At 39.2% G+C, this 17,622-nt stretch overlaps 1 protein-coding gene across 1 annotated transcript in view; it reads left to right on the plus strand.

The window, feature by feature from the left end:
- Positions 1 to 7,177, plus strand: part of PKHD1 (PKHD1 ciliary IPT domain containing fibrocystin/polyductin) — a gene marked incomplete at both ends in the record, with an annotated part of 264,384 nt that extends 257,207 nt beyond the window's left edge. The window contains 3 exons of the mRNA XM_080341064.1: positions 1,189 to 1,344; positions 2,535 to 2,669; positions 6,855 to 7,177. Of these exons, the coding sequence (XP_080197190.1) occupies positions 1,189 to 1,344; positions 2,535 to 2,669; positions 6,855 to 7,177 (614 nt within the window). The remainder of the gene's footprint in view (positions 1 to 1,188; positions 1,345 to 2,534; positions 2,670 to 6,854) is intronic.
- Between the last annotated feature and the right edge of the window lie 10,445 nt (positions 7,178 to 17,622).

A 17,622-nucleotide genomic window follows, 5' to 3' on the forward strand; every position in this document is an offset into this window, starting at 1 on the left:
TCGCACAAATCTAATAATTTCAGATAAAAGTACTTACACCTACTTACCCTAGTCTCCAGGACTCCATCTGACAGTATTTCTGATTTTTTAATGAACAAGGCTTTTAGATTTCTGTTAAAAGTGGAAGTCAAACAAGAAAAAGAAATATCCATCCACCAAAATTATTAGAATTGTGGGATTAACACTGATAATGAGTCAAGTAGTAAGACAGGTAATGAGTTGATACACCAATCCATATCCTTCAAACTAGTCTACAGAAAGTACTAGGGCCAGTTTAGTTAAAATCCTGTCCTTCCTAGGAACACCTCAATTCAAAATGTGGTTTTGACTTTCAAAACAAACTTTTGACCCAGGGAACCAAAACCTCTTCTTGTTTCTGATTTTTAAGATGGCAGTATTAGGCAACTTCCAGTCCTTGAAGCTCAGATACTGAGACCAAATGAACTCTTGACCACAGAAAATACGAGTAGTGGCTGGCTTGATTCTGGCTTCATTTACATAAAACTTTAGGATCTCTGAACAAAGAGCATTACCTAAAGCTCATGTGCATCAAGAGACAAAATATTTACTATGCTAGCAGCAAATACACAGATTTTTTTTTTGTTTATAATGCTCAATAACAACATGGTGGAAAATATTAACAAGTTCACTGGGAATTTTCTACATCATGGACTTAAGCTTAATAATAGTGAATGTTTCTAGATTCCCCATAACATAAATTCATATGAATCAAGTATAACCTCTAAAAGCTGTGTAAGACTTAGCACCTATCTTATTGTAACCATCTTCTCTGTCTTGCTAGGCAGAATGTGCATATTTTCTCTCTGGAACCAGTCTGTTTGGCCTCAGAAATAGATACTTTTCTGGGTTTGGTAGTCAGCTGGACAAATTCATAGAAGAAATATTAAAGAGAGTTAAATATAAAGAGGTTGCCTCTGCTCCAGGAAGCACTGAAAGCTTGAAATTTATTTTGGAGAAGTATTGTTACGTATCTACTTTTGTTCTGGCACTCTGTCCTACATAAATATTGTAGGCTAATATTGGGCGTGGAGATAAATGAACTTACGGTTTGTTCCTGCATGCGTTTTTAAGAGCATCATCACTGTTGAAAGGCTATAGCACAGAGTTTTAGCTGTGGAACCAGTGTTCTTACTTTTGTAATAAACTCTGACTGCTTTAAATTCTCAGGGGCTACATTTGCTGTGCTGTCTCAGCCATTTACCATCTTCCCTGTCCCCATGGGAGTGAAGGCCAGCACGATCCTTGTTGTCATGTTGGGCTCAGCAGCATCTACATTCATCCTCACTCTTGCATTCTGCTGGTTCAGGAAGAGCAAAAGCAACAGTAAGTTAGAAATGCCCACTAAAATTTATACTTGCAGACTCCCTGCTTTATTTAAAAAATCTTCGGAGTGGCCATGACAGGATTCAGACAATGGCACTCAAAGAAAGCTCTAAGTTCAGCAGTTAGTAGTATAGCTCATAATTCAGGGCTATGTGTTTTTGTGCCTGTAACAAATACCTGAGTCCTGGCTGAAAAGAGTTTTAATTGTATGTGAAACATGAGGGAAATCAGATTACTATGGGGCAGACAAGGAACTGAGAAACAAAGAAAATGTTTGTGGTGACTTTAATGATCTGTTCAGCCTCTACATTTTCCAGATAAAGGATGAAATTGTCAAATATTACTGTGGTGAGGTTTTACAAAGGCTTGCTGCTGACAGGGAGCCAGACACAACTGTGGTGCGCATGCCAAAGGAATAGGGGCACAGCCACACTCACATCCCAGATCACATTATCAGCATCATATAAGCAAAAGTTGTAATGGGAGGTCTACAGCTTCTCTGGAGTTCTCCCCAAGCCCTACTGATCTACCGTAAGGTCATTTTCTTTTTAGCATTGTCCTTAAAACAAATATTTCTACCTCAAGGAGGCTTTCCCATTGCAGAAAGACTAAAGTTGTTTGTGTAAGAGAAGAACTGAAAATAAAAGGGCATGACTGCAACTGTTGGTGTCTTGATTGCCAAACAGCCATCTTAAACTTCTGGATATGCTGAGAGTTACCAATAATTTGACCTTTCAGATATGCTAACTGGAGTTGAGACCTAGTCAAATGTGCAGGTAACCCATAGGAGTAAAAGCACATCCCAGTTAATTAGACATCTCCCACTAGTTTCAAGACTTTCTCACTAGTTTCTCCAAACATTTGTGTTCAAGTAACCTTGCAAATCCATGCTAAACGGTCTTTCACCTTCACTGCACCATGTGCACTAGCTGCAATAAAATCTAAATTACTAGTATTACTGAACATAGTGGCAGCATAATAAAAGATTTTTACTGAAGAGAACGGGTGGGATCCTGAATAACAAAACACAAGATGGCATGAACATAAAGGAACTCTCTCTGCTTTTGGGCAGAAAACAAACACTTCCAGGTTATCTGTTAATTCACCAGCAATATATTGTTGCTTGAATTGACAGTTGCTGTTGAGCTGCAGGTAGATTTAGAGTGATGCAATAGTTTGTTTCATTACAGAAGCAAGGACTGAACGAGCTGATGTACCAAAGCCCAGTACCATGGCACCCCGTAAACAAGCACAACCTCATGCAGCTGAAATCCAGCCTTGCTACAATCATGAAGAAAAAGAATGTAGTGTACCTGTAGCAGAAGGTGAGACTGCCGTTTGGCAATATTTCAAATTTATAAACAGTTGGACATGAAAAGTGGTTTAGGTCTCTCAACATACTACAGGTTTGTATAGGATCACTGGTGCAGTTCTTCTCAGGTCTATCACTTTATTACCTCCTCCTCCTTCTCCTGCCTGGTATTTTTCTATTTGTCATTTTATCTCCTTTTATATATATTGTGTGAAATCCTAGCTCCACAGAAGGCAGCAGCATAATCCCTCTTGCTCAATGATTTCCTTGTTTCACCTAGTGTGTCTGGAGTGGGGCAGGGACCTACACTCCCAGTGTCCCCAGCATGCCTGGAGCAACAGGGCTTTTCCTGCCCAGGTCTCCAAGTGCTGTGGCAGTAACGAAACAGTGCTCAAACAGCTCTGGACAAGATTACAGGCTGTGGAGGGCTGCAACGACATACACTGGAGGTAGGAAAAACACTCCTGGCTCATTTGCTTGATGTCGTTCACCACTCACTGGATCTTCACGTTGTGCTGGCTGAGCAGTGAGTCCAAGCCAGCACATCATAGAAACTTAGAATTATTCTGGTTGAAGTGATCTTCAAGATCATCGAGTCCAGCCATTAACCCAACACTGACACTAAACCATGTCCCTAAGAACCTCATCTACGTGTCTTTTAAACCCCTCCAGGGATGGTGACTCCACCATTTCCCTGGGCAACCTATTCCAATGCCTGACAACCCTTTCCATTAAGAAATTGTTCCCAATATCCTATCTAAACCTCCCCTGGTGCCACTGGAGGCCATTTCCTCTGGTCCTATCACTTGTTACTTGGGAGAAGAGTCTGACCCCCTGTCATTTCAGCCTACTTTGAGGTAGTTGTAGAGACTGAGGTCTCCCCTCAACCCTCTTTTCTCCAGGTAATCCCCCCCAAGTCCCTTAGCCACTTCTCATCAGACTTGTTCTCTAGACCCTCAAAGCAGCTCCATTTCCACTCACCCCCCTGCGTGTCCCCCTTTAGTCCCCGAGGTCCCTGACACAAACACCCCTTTCCACACACCTCCTCGAGACTCGTCTTTTCATCCTCTGCTGATCAAACATGACTCCTTCTGAGGTCACGGAAAAGCAGACAGCCTCGGGGGCATGTGACTGGCAGCATAAAGCACTGGTTTCCTTTACTGCAAGTGTGAAGTGTTCTTATAGTAGTTGGTTAGGGTTTTCTTTTGTCTCACCTGCCAACAGTGCAGATCTAAGGGCATTCGGATAACCCCTCTGAACTACTCATTTGCTCTGTTTCGGGAATTTTTCCTCCTTCTCCTTCCCAAAGTCTGTGGATTACATAAGAGGCAGGAAGAGGCGAGCTGGATTTTTATCTCCTTTTAATTAGCATCCATCACAAAAGCAGAGGGAGAGAGAGGAGAGATGAAATTCTGCAGTTTATGTGTTTTGATATTTGCTGTGCTTCTCCAAAACACAGCATTCAGCTGTGTGCCTTAGGATACGTATCTGCTATAAATTCATTTTTTATCTAATTTGTCTGAGATCTAAGCTTCCTGTGGAGGTCTGAGATCAAAGGATCTGATTCTGTCTGATGTCAGCTCTGACACATAATGCGTGCTGACTTAGTTCTGTCTATAAACTCGCAGTGGGAGGCTGCCATTCTCCCTTGGTACCTTTACATAGTGAACTTTCATTTTGGCTGGGGAGTCTGACAGGTATAGCGCTGATTGGAGCCGTCATGTAAATAATTCATGGAAATTTTTTATTTTTTTTTGGTCAGAAATAGGCAATCCAACCACTTAAAGTCTTTTAGGAATTGTTGCAAGACAAAAAGATTCCCCAATATGTTCAAATCTAAACAAGGATAACAATATCTTAAGTGAGTTTAATACATATGACTTGGAAATGTCTAATGTTTGATTTCCTTCTATTTAAAGTGCTGTGGGTTTTGGAGAGAGAGTGTAGAAATCAAAACTGCAGCTTTTTGTTTAGTTTCTGCTTTATAGTTCTTCCCCCCATAAGAAATTCCACCTTTCTAATACAATTAAGTGTTTAGAGCTTTTATTCTTAATCACCACAGTAAGTCTTGCAAGACAGAGTCTTTTTATTTCATAGGTTATGCAGTATTGCAGGGGAGAAGTTATCAATATATTACCTTGTCTGAACTTGGTGCAACAAAAAAAACTCCTCAGCTTCACATGATCAGCTCTCTCTTGAATTAAATAATTTTGATGGACTAATGCATGGTTAACAGAACAACATCTGGAAGTGGAGGAATCTGTTGTTTCTTTGTTGTTTTTACAATTTATTACATTGGTTCATCATCACCATTGAAAAGTTTTATCCTTTAACAGCTTACACTTCCTAGCTTCAATTTCCAGTCCTTTTTTATTATACCTGATTGATCTTTATCCTGAAATCCTTGGCCACCATCTCTCAGAAATCACTGTTGTATTCCTGAAGAGGTTCTGCGTCCCATGCTCCAAGGATGCTGAGATCGGCTCCTCCTTCTTCCTTTCTATCAGCTTGCTGTTTTTTCCACCTTTTACAAAATTTCACCAGAATTAATTTTAGTTTGAATTCCAAATTACTGGTGGAACCAAAATATTATCCATTTCAATGGTACTGCCACACATCCCCACCTCTGAGAATTATTTCCCATATTTAATTATTTCCTGAGCTCTGTTTGCTGGTATTTAATCCAGTTAATCATGTGCTTTACTGATATTGAATAATTTGTGTTTAATTAAAAAAAAAATCAGGATATTTTAGATTAGTATTTAATACAAACCTCAAGGCAGTATTTCATCCTTGAAACAGTTCATATCCAGAAAACTTTTAGCCTCTTCTGTTAACTCAAACTCATTTGAAAATACTGATTTTCACAGTTGAAAATGGTACCTTTGAAGATGGAGGGGGCATCAATATATATCAAGAAATAACATGAAACTCTGGTATAAGGGATTATGACCTGATCATCTAGTTTATGTGTATAAGGGAGAAAATTGAACCTAGACATTTTTGTAATCTGTATTTCAAAACAGCCGACTACCTAATGTTAAAACATCTTAAGAAGGAAAACTGCTACACGCAAAATGTGTGACTGCTGAAAATTTATGAACAACTTTCCAGTGGATTTCCAGGAAACATAATCCTGAAATTGAAAGTTGTATAAAAAACCCCACCACTTCTAAACAGAAAAAGTGAATATAATCATAAAGAAATAGGGGAATTGTACAAAATAAATGAAGACATGGGAAAATTATTATTAACCCTGCTAAGAGTTAAACTTCAATGACAATCTTGAAAAAGTGGGAGTTGTAGCAACACATTTTCTGGGATCATTTGTGGAAAAGACCTATAATATATGACAATGAACGGACTGTGAAAGCTGACATTGTCCTCTAACATGTGAGCTATGTGGACTAGAACTAGTTCTGAATTTGGAACAAGTATAAGAAGTTGGGATCTGGGCTGATTTCATCTTATTTTCAGAGAGGAAGGGGGAAGATTGCAAGCATTTTACAAATGTTTTTAAGCATCCAGATGAGGCAGGCTGCCTGTCTTGCACTAGAGTAATAGCACACTCTGTCAACTCAGAAGCCGTCTCCTGTAACACTACAAGTGATTCTGCCTCGGTGGTTGATAACTCTTTGGTTTATTAAGATGTGAACATATTTCATTTTCACATGAAAAATGCATAGTGTATATTTTTCTTTTTCTACTTTTTTTCAACATCATTTTTTAAGCAGCAGTCTCTGCATTCAGTAGGATCTGAATGCTAGAAATGAAAAGTTCTACCTTACATTACAACTTGATTCAAAGAGGGTTGATGTGGTTTTTAGGTGTGTAGTATTAAATTTATTCTCAGTCTTAGCAATACATAGCTTATTAACCAGATGTATTCTATATACTTCATTTTTAGGCATTTAGTGAAATATTTGAAAACCATTGGAGGGTACTCTAGGAGCTGCTAGTGTATCAAACTAGTTGTTTTGGTTGATGTGTATTTATTCATGGGCACAGTGTGTGGTTATTCAGTTTTAACAACTTATTTCTGTCAAACTGAAATTTGTGACCTGTTGTACTTATTTCCCCAAACAAAACTGCTTTTCCATTAATATCTTTAACGCACAGTGAAGGCATAGAAGGGTAAGGAATGTGAAGGTAAGGTCTTACAGTTATTGTAAAGCACAAACAGTACTTGGTTTCACAGATATGGAAGGAACCGGACCAGTGGGACATGCCACAGAACAACCGGAGGAGCTGAACCTGCATCCCTGTGAAACCAAGGTGGTGAGAAAGATGAGCACATTTTCTTCAGGTAGGAACAGTGACCGTCACCAACAGCCAAGTGAAAGAACATCTCCTGGTGACTCTCTGGAACTTCAGCAGCCAACAGTCGCAAGGCATTCCAACCAGAAGGATGTCCCCCAGCCTTCAGCTGGCTACAACGATGAGAGAGAGAAGACCAAAAAGATGCCCAAACCTCAGAATAATGTTGGAGACCATGTTGCAGTGGTAGCCGCAGAGGTGTAAGAGAAGTGATGTGAGGTGCTAAACCACCAATCAAGCTTTGCCTGGTTTGCAGTCAATGCAAATCTGAGTCTTTTATCCCTGTCGTTAGAGAAAAACGTATGTGTTAATGTGGAGAATCAAACTGTCACACTGCACATGTACAAATGAACCTGTTATCTGGATCTGTAGCCAACTGGAAGACTCTGGCCTTGTCTATGACTTTGAATTCTCTTAGTTTCCAAAACAGGGTGTGTGCATCTAAACTGCCTGTTGAGTGTAGTCCTTCTGACACCTTGAAAACTCCCTCTAAAAGTTGTTTGGGGGAGTTCTAGTTGAAGAGCTGGGTCAGCTTTGAGGTTACATTCAAAAACATTCAGAGATTAGCCTAATGATTCATCAGTGCAGATGATTGGATTTCTGATGCTTCAATATAATGACACTGATGTAGTCTTAGTGGCTGGAGCAATGCCAATTGGTATGTATACACGTATACAAATATTTGGAAATTTTCCTATTTCTTCCAATCATGCCTTTAGTTTCATTCGAAGAACCTCAGTATGTGCATAAATCTTTTCTTTTTTTTTCTGAGGAATAACAAATACATATTCAATTCTCATTTCACTGTGACTTGAATAAGTTCTTCCATTTCCCCCTAATTAAATTTGTGTTGTTGTTGTGTTTTTTTTTTTTAATTAAAGTATTTTGCTGAGTTAAATCTTCACCATGTCATTGTTTTCTAACACCCTTAAATCACTGGCTTGTTATGAACACTACTCTTTATGAATGATAATAACAATGCTGATGTTCTTCAGTTGCTCAGAGAATTCCTCTGTGCTTTGTTTTACTGAACGGGAAGATGAGGGATTTTATTATACCCCCTCTGTAACATAAAATTTGTGGCTACAAGGTGGCCTGGTGGCACAATATAAAATTTATACTCCTCTGCAGAAAAAATATTCAAGCAGGAAGATGATGATCAGCAGTGGAAGAGGAGGTAAGGAATCTCCATTTGAAGAAAAAGTGAAAACAACAACAAAAAAATTCACTTAAAGCTGAAGGACCTAAGGTGCAGATGTTGGTCAATGATCTACAGGGTTCTCTAGACACAAAAATAGATTCACCAGCATTGGTTTCTGCATTATACTGTTTATAAGCATCATTTTCTCGTGAAATCACAACGATTCTATGGTGAGCCAGGCTTCTGGCTGACTGCACAGGAGCTTTTCTGGCTTAAGACGTTTATGAATAGGCGACTTATATTATTAAGTGCAATAGATGAGCCCTTCTGACCTCTTCCATGTTGTGGGAAAGCAATTTCTTACAGTGTTTTCTTCAGAGGTCAAAGTATTACTTTATGTAAGTAAACATGGTAGATCCCCAAGCCTCATGCTTCCACATCCCAATAAGAAGATATAACTTGCAGAGACATCAGGTTTGGTGAAATGATTTGGAGATCCTTCCTTTCCTCCACAGCTGATACCCAGCTTTAGATGCTCTCACGTAGTAGGAGATCATTTCCGGTCTGCAGATAAGCAATTCCTCCATCTCCTGAACTCCACTCCCCTTCAGTAATTCTACTCCTAGTAAGTGACTTTGTCATATCCAAGCAGCATGAGAACAAATAATATTTAATTACAAATGTCATAGTTTATGCAAATGATATGCAAATAATATGTAATACAAATGATTTGCAAAAATTCTACAATGGAGCCTTCTTTTTAGGAAAAAAACAAACATACTGGAAGCAGTTAAGGGCTTTAATTAATCCTTTAATTTATAATCCTTGCATTTATCAATCTGTGTTTACAGAATAAATAATGTCTTGTGTGTCTAGACCTCTAATGGAATAAGCAGGGCTAAAAATTCTGAAGCTGTGGCATTCTTGATCTTGGTTTCCCACACTGTTGTGCATTAACAGAATGAATGATGGATCATGGGAAAGAAGTGGGGAGAAAGTGAAACGAAACATGATGAAAAATCAGTGCAAACATGAAGTGAGTCCGGAGCAAGTAAGAAATTTAGGGGATCTTGTGCTGAGAATCAAAGAAAAAAATAATCAGTGTGGTGATCAGAGAGAGAGAAGATGTGACTAAGACTTAGTGGCTGAATAACATGGTTAAATATTAGGCAGCATCTTTTCAAAAAAGAATTGGTGTTAAACTGATTGCAACAGCACTTGGATGAAATGGAATCCTACTACTTTATGGCTGATGAAGAGATGGACTGATTTTTAAAACTTTTCCATCCAGACAGGTGAAGGAGAAGACATCTCACAGGGAATGTACAGTTAGATGAACAGACATGGCCAAGCTATACCAGGATTTCCTAGCAAAGAAATAGAATACACATCTCATGTCCCAAGACAAAAGCTTCGTTTTACAAACTTTCAGACATCAGTTTGGCTCATGAGACATTGTGACATTAATTTTTTACTATCAGTCCTGCTTGCTTATGGCAGGGGTTTAGACTAGATGACCTTTGAAGATCCCTTCCAATCCAAACTATTCTGTGATTCTTTGATTCTGTTATTCCATGATTCTATGATCAGTACTTCTGGTGATCCTGCTCAACTCTTAGTCTTCATATTGTTGAGTTCTCCTTAATCCTTCCACTGTCATTAGGAAAACAGTGGTTTCCACATTTGCATGGATGCTTTATGGGTAAATGTTTTGTGTTGAAATACTCATTCATAGGAAGATCTTGCACACTCTAAAAGCCAAGATTTCAGCTCAGCTTTTCAAATAAGCCTATAGGCAAGTTGTGGCAAAGACTCATGCTCTAACACTGTCCATATTCAGGCCAGCTCTTCAAAGAACACAAAGTCCTTTCAGCAAATATACTTAGACTTAGCAGGGTTCTAACTTGCCCACACTGAACACCAAGGAAACCTTCAAAGTGCAGGCAAAACAAATGCAAAAGTCTCTATATTCACCTGTCCTTCGAGACCCAACGCTTTTCTTGATCATCATGTTAAATGTCAGTGAAATTTGACAAATTTGGCTCAACAGCAGCCGATGGCAAAAATTTCATTAATTTTTTTGGATTTGGGGTTACCACATGCTAGCTTTTTTTCAATAGTCCTATCTCAAATAGCACTTGAGTTTCTTTATAAATAAGACTGTAGCTGAAAGGATGCCCTTTTTCCAACCAATTTCCAGGCTTGTCTGAAATCCTCGACAATGTGTGGTCAAAAGTGTTCTTCTTTTTTTATTTTTTTTTACCCATTTTGTGAAAGTGATATTTTTTCCTCTTATGTCTGAAGTAGAGGAGTGCATTACAGTCAAATTTGCCTAAGGCTTTGGGCCAGAGTTGATGAGACTTCACGAAGATACAGAAACAGGCACATTGATAGAAAAAAAGAAAGCCTGTGAAAAATTAAAATGACAAGCCTGGTTAGGGAGCAGCGATAACTGATGATGTAGTAAAATTAATTACAGTCTGGATTGAAGGAGTTGTGTGCCTAAGACAAAATTAAAAAAAAAAAAAAAAAAAGAAAAGAAAAGAAAAGAAAAGAAAAACCAAATAACAGCAATGAGATTATAAACCCTTTCATCATCTCTATATGGTATAACTCCCAAACCCTATTTATTATAACATTTATATGGCATTTATTTCTATAGGATGAGAAGTATAAACGGCAAATAAAAGATGCAAGTGTCCAGTGAGAAGGCTTTTCTCTGAGCTTCCGATTCTGCAGTGAATAGCCTCATTAAGAGAGAAATTACATCAATTCTCTCACTGGACTAGGGACCATGAGAGAAAACATTCAGTGAAAGAGGAAAACTGCATGATGCAACCCTCCAAGGATTATTATGGGTACTTAGTGATTATGCAGATTCACAGATTTTTTAGATTTTTTTTTTTTTTCCAATCATTGTTCATTTGCCAGGGCTTGAAATTATTCCAGCTTTGTACCTACTAAAATGTGCAAAATGTTGGGTGGCGGTTTGCTGATCAACACTATAAAGGCAATTACAAGAGCAAAATCTAGATTCACTGTAGAATCGTTCCAAGATTTCAGAACACGCCAGCAAAAGGTTTTTGCATGGGGATTTCTCTGATATAATGCAATACAACAAGGGTAAGTGTAGAGTCTTACATCTGGGCAGGAATAACCCCAGGTTCCAGTATAAGTTGGGGAATGACTTATTAGAGAGCAATGTATGGGAAAGGGACCTGGGGGTCCTGGGGACAGCAGGATGAGCATGAGCCAGCACTGGGCCCTTGTGGCCAGGAAGGCCAATGGTACCTGGGGTGGATTAGAAGTGGGGTGGGTGGTCAGTAGGTCAGAGAGGTTCTCCTGCCCCTGTACTCTGCCCTGGTGAGACCACACCTGGAGTATTGTGTCCAGTTGTGGCCCCTCAGTTCCAGAAGGGCAGGGAACTGCTGCAGAGAGTCCAGTGCAGAACAACAAAGACGATGGAGTGGAGTATCTCCCGTGTGAGGAAAGGCTGAGGGAGCTGGGGCTCTTGAGCTTGGAGGAGACTGAGGGGTGACCTCATTAATGTTTGCAGATATATAAAAGATGAGTGTCAGGAGGATGGAGCCAGGCTCTTCTCGGTGACAACCAATGATAGGACAAGAGGTAATGAGCTCAAACTGGAACGCAAGAGGTTTCACTTAAATTTGAGGAGAAACTTCTTTTCAGTGAGGGTGACAGGACACTGGACCAGGCTGCCCAGGGAGGCTGTCGAGTCTCCTTCTCTGCAGACATTCAAAGCCGCCTGGACACCTTTCTGTGTAACCTCATCTGGGTGTTCCTGCTCTGGCAGGGGGATTGAACTGGATGAGCTTTTGAGGTCCCTTCCAATCCCTGACATTCTGTGATTCTGTGATTCTGTGACTCATTTCCCAGCAGGTCATTTGTCCATCCCCAGGGACAGCTTAGGTGTGGTTGGATTAATTCATGTTTTCCCTCTTGATACATCTCTACCTTACAAAGTACATTAAGGATGAAGCCAGTGCCCAAGACACATCTAGTCTCACAGCCATCAAAGGGAACGATGCTAAAAATATCCCACCCTTGCTCTTCCTCCCCCCTCGACTGTCTCTGTATGTCTAGGTGCTGACAAAAATTATTTGTCGTATTCCCTTCATTTGGTGAGTGACAGGAGACTGGTGTCAAGTGAGAAAATGAAATGTAAATTTTATTAAACACCTTCTCATCTCTGTGTATCAATCCAGATTCCAGCCTAACACAGCAAATCAAATCCTGTCTTCACCAGGCCTGAGGGCACACAAAGAATCATTTCTCCTTAATACCATTCCCTCCTAGTAAAATATTTTTCTGTTTAGTAAATGAAAATTTAAAATGCAAACCCTATTTTAATCCCAGAGAAAAGATGTGCATTGCAGGGAGAAGGATACTGCATTTCATTCTGTTATGCCTCATGCTTTCTTCTTGTTTTCAGTCACAGCAACAATGATTAGCCGAGGCATAAATTGCAGCTCTTTTTTAAGATTTACCCATTGGGACTTTTTATCTTCATGTCCACCACTGGGCTTAGTATCTTACTAGTCCAAAGATGTTTCCATATCTACTTGTTTAATCTAAAAATGCATGGTAAATTATATGACGTACTGAAGTCTGAAACACTATTCCCAAGTGAATGGCATCAGAACTTCTTTGTTGTGGGTCCTAATACCCTAATAAATTTAATTCTCTAAGGATGAGAGTATTGGTCCACTGTGAGAGGTTAAATTATCAGAAAGGCTTCTTGTTGCTGAGCAAAATCATGGTTGATTTGTCTTCCTTGATATTGACACACAGAGCATGAATTAAGTTTTTCCTTTTGGTAACAGTGTGAAGACCTTTATATCTGTTCATCCAGGCTGTGTAGAGATTGAAATCAGGATGGAAACAATATATATATGTGATAAACCCTTTACTCCCAAGACTTGGCACTGAAGAATACTGTTTTTGTAGTCATAGATTAACCAATGTTCCATCTGCACACGTGATTCTGGAAGCATTGGACTATTGCTCTCTGAGACACTCAGTGGAGAAGGAAACCTAAAATGTCCTAACTTTCATCCACACTCATTACGACTAATTATTAAAAGTCAAGTGTTGAGTCCAATCTAATTCTCCCTTATGTGTGGCTAATAGAACAACAGAATCATAGAATAATTTTGGTTGGAAAAGACCTTTGAGATCATCGAGTCCAACCATTAACTTCACACTGCCAAGTCCTCCACTTTTAACCATATCCCTAAGAACCTTATCTACGTGTCTTTTAAACCCCTCTAGGGATGGTGAGTTCACCATTTCCCTGGGCACCCTGTTCCAATGGGTCCTGCAAGAATTGCTTACAGTGCTTCATTTCAAGGAGCCTGAGGTTCTATGCAGTCCCCAGAAACTCTAGAAAAAATGGAAATAATTCTAAAGAAAATGTATTTTTAGGTTTGTTTGTTTGTTTTTAATTAACATGTCTTTTATTATTTTTTAAATTAATGCTTTCCCTTTTAAGAGAAATAGTAAACTCCTGCCAGCCCTGATTACTTCTTTTCCCCACCTCTTTTGGAGGAAAAGCTACACCATGGTCCATGAAGCAGGGAAGAGTTAAGCAACTCACTGAAGTTTTCTCTAGGAACAAGTGGAAAAGAAATTAGAAAAAAACACCCATTTCCCTTGGCTATCTGTCCTCAGACAAATTCACTACACCATTTTTGTTATCTAATCCTATTTCAGGGAGGAAAACTGAGACAGGCAACACTGAAAAAGTAATGCAGGGCAAGACTTGAAGCTTATGCATTAGGTTAGATATCAACTGTCCTCAGTTCAAGTCTGCATCCTGCCACCAATTCCACTCTGTGACCTTAGGCCACTCATTTAATGTCTCTGCCCCTCAGCTCCTCACGTGCAGAATGAAAATGCTAATATAGCTTTTCTCCATACCTCAGTCCATTTTGTCTACCTAGGCTTCAGTGTCTTCAGCACTGAGGCTCTTTCTAATTAATTATTTTCGAAGTGCAGTTCAATCCTGGCATCCCTATTGCCACTGAAATCACCCTTGAAACAAAACAGTCATGGTGATAATAGTAACAGTGACAGTGATAGCAATAGAAATAGATACAGTAATAGAAATAGTAGAAATAGAAACAGAAATATAGAAATAAATATAGAAATATAGAAACATGGAAATATAGAAATATAGAAATATGGAAACATGGAAATAGGGAAACATAGAAATATAGAAATATGGAAACATGGAAACATAGAATTACAGAAATATAAAAATATAGAAATATATAAATGTAGGAATATAGAAATATAGAAATAAGTGCACCTAAACAGCTTTCACTTGCAAGGTGCAGGGGGTTAAAGAAAAAAAGGAAAAGAGGAGTGCAGTCCGTGCAGAAGAGCTGTCATGTCACACAAATCGTCAGCTTCCCTAATATCACCAATCCCTCCTCCGCCTCACTAACTTAAATTCTCCCATGCCTCAAGGTAGGCGGCTGTTGGGACTCAGCGCTCCAGATACATCCACACCGGAGATCAGTCATTTCACACTGCCGGTGGGCTTCTTTACTATTCTAATACAGAACCAATTGCACACTATGACTAATAATATTGGCTGTATGAAAGAATTATTTATATAGAGACTGAGAAAGGCCTCCTTGGATTTCTAGACAGGACAGTCTTGATTTGGAGAGAGCAAAGCATAAAATAACTTCAGGGCCATTTCAGACTGCCGTAGTCTCCAGGAGACAAGCCGACAATTGGTGCTTGAATTTGAAGCTGCAGATGTATATGCTGTGGCAAACCCTCTTCCCTCATACCCTGAAGTCCCCCATCCTCAGAAATAACGAAAGGACATCTAGTGAATGCCAGTCAACACAGGCTTATGGAAAATAGGTCCTGTTGAAGTAAATTGGTAGCGTTTTTTTCTGATGAGATTACAAATTCAGTCTACAAAAATAGCAGTATTCAAGCAATAGGCATCTGTGAGGCATTTGACTTTGTACACCGTGACGTTCTGATTACAAAACTAGAAAAAAATACACAAAATTAATGTGGTGCACCTTAAGTGGATTAAAAATAGGCTGACAGTCTCAAAATGTGTTTATAGAAGTCACTGCTGAGCAGGTCTGTTTCTAGTCTGGTCACAGAGGGATCAGGTTTTGTCCTGATGCTATTTTGACAATGTTTTATCTATGAACACAAAGACAACCTAACAGTTGGTATTCCGCAAATTGGCTAATGAGACAGAAATTCAGGGGATGATGAATAAAATAAGAGGACAGATCCCTTATGTTGTGTGATCAGTGGATCAACCATGTTTAGACAAATTAAGTACATTTTATTATAACTCTAGAAATACACTTAATGAGAGAGGCTGCATTTACCAGTGTGATTTTCTCTTTTGACAGCTGGTGACTGAAAACAGCTTGTTGTCATGATAGATAATAACTAAAGATTATTTTTGTCAGGATAAAGGTTTTACAAAGGAGCTAATGTTATTTTGTTCCATAGACACAAAGCTTTTAAATACGAAGAGGATGCTTTTATTCCAGGACTGATAGTGCTTCTGTTTTTGATGTCTGCAGTTCAAGAAGTTGTTTATAATTTTGTAAAGGGTTCACAAAGGAAACATAGATGGGGAAAACACTTTGTGCAGGAAAAAAAAGCCAGAACTTTTGCCACGAAACCAGCCAAAAATTAAGTAAACTGGTCTTTTAGGTATTTTCTGTAGCCAGTGACAAGTACCTGCAGAAGGTGACTCACCTTGAATCTCTCAGTCCCTTGTTTTGCAGTAGGGTAATGGTCACATTATAAAATTACCTGTGGGTGAAACAGAATTTTGAAAATAAAGAGTTTTTCTATTACGTAGACAAAACACTATACGAAAAGCAAAATCAGAGTGGAACGAATGGAAGGTTAAGAGTGAGGATATCAGCAAACAGTTTAGTAAGGGAGGGGTGATTGTGGGAAATCTTTGCCACGTATTCAACTAGAAGAGTAAATGTTTTTGTTCAAATGCTTCCTCCTCGCTTTGGACAAACTGCCCAAAGGTCTCTGCAGTCATCTTCATGCCCTTGACAGTAGCTAAAAGAGAACAATGCGATTCCTGAGGATTTACTCTGGCTCCAGGACTGGCCTAGCAACCTCTGTTCGTCTTTCAGAAGATGGCCTGTGCCATCTCATTTTCTCATCCCTCTTCATTTTCTCAAAGCCCTGGAAAGTCTAGGATGGATGACAGGGGGCATGGGAAGAGGAATGAGGGAAGAGAGGCTGTTTGAGACTTCATTGCTCATCATGGGACAGATGTGCTGAGGGTGGCAATGTCACATCCCACAGCAATAAGGGCAAGACAGGAGAGATCTCAGGAGAAGAAACAGGGCAGCAAGGAGCACCTTGACACCACTTTCCAGTCCTCTTTATCCATCCAGAGCTGTTTCAACCCTTTAATATTAAGAAAAATCCCATACAAATAAGTCTTTCCTGCCTCATTGTGTCATCTTACAAACCTTTGGTAAGCAATCTTTGAAAGCTCTGATGGAGTTATTGGGAAGCCAAGTAATTTTTCTTATTAATCTCAGGACTTGCTCCTCACAAGGTTCCGCTCAATGTGAAAAATTTGAAGTACTAGATACTGTCTCTCAAAAAAATGGTAAATACTGGGTGTAACAGCAGCCACCTATGTCTCTTTTGGACTGACCTTAAAGCTCTTCCAAGTCTATGAGGTCTATTCTCTGGACATGCAGGCTTAGATAAGGTCTAAAAGGTAAATGGGGTTAATTTACCACTTACATTTATACAAGGCCTCTTTCAGAGCCATCCTTTAGGTTAGCTCCTTCCTGGATCTCTGGAGTACAAACAGTTGTGAAATACAAACTGTGATGCCAACCACAGTTTAGTAACTCCAAAAATGCAGTTTCAGATAAACTTCCACTTTTGTAGTTTTTAAAAACTATGTTTTCTGCATTGACCATTATAATGGACAGACTGTAAAGCCTGAGCTCAGACATAAACTTGCTTTGTAGATTAGCTCTGGCCCCACAAAGGGAGAAAAATTGGAAAAACTTGCATTAAAGCATCAAATTCCCCCTCTGCTCTACCAAGATATGACATCTATAAGCCTCATTAATATTTCTTAATAAAATAGGCATATTACAAGGATGATTGCAGATCAGAATCATATTCTTGTCTTAAGACTGCTGAAGAGGCTAAACCAGTACTGCTCTGATCTTAATCACCATGGATATTTCAGAGATTAAAAAAGACTGCAAGACCATCCTTTAAAAACACTGCACATGTACTCTTCACACTTTTCGGAGATTTCAGTGATGCAAACATCCTTCATCTCAAGGTTTATTTATTGGTTTATAAAATGCCTGGATTGCATAATATAGAAAGATGCCTACTAATTCTCTAGAAAAAGCAGGATTTCTCTTGAATTTTATACACAAAATTTCCTTTGAGAAGTGCTGAGTATGATATCTTCTGAAGGACGCTGTGGAAA

Source organism: Nesoenas mayeri, assembly GCF_963082525.1.
Source record: "Nesoenas mayeri genome assembly, chromosome: 3".
Classification (NCBI taxonomy): Eukaryota; Metazoa; Chordata; class Aves; order Columbiformes; family Columbidae; genus Nesoenas; species Nesoenas mayeri.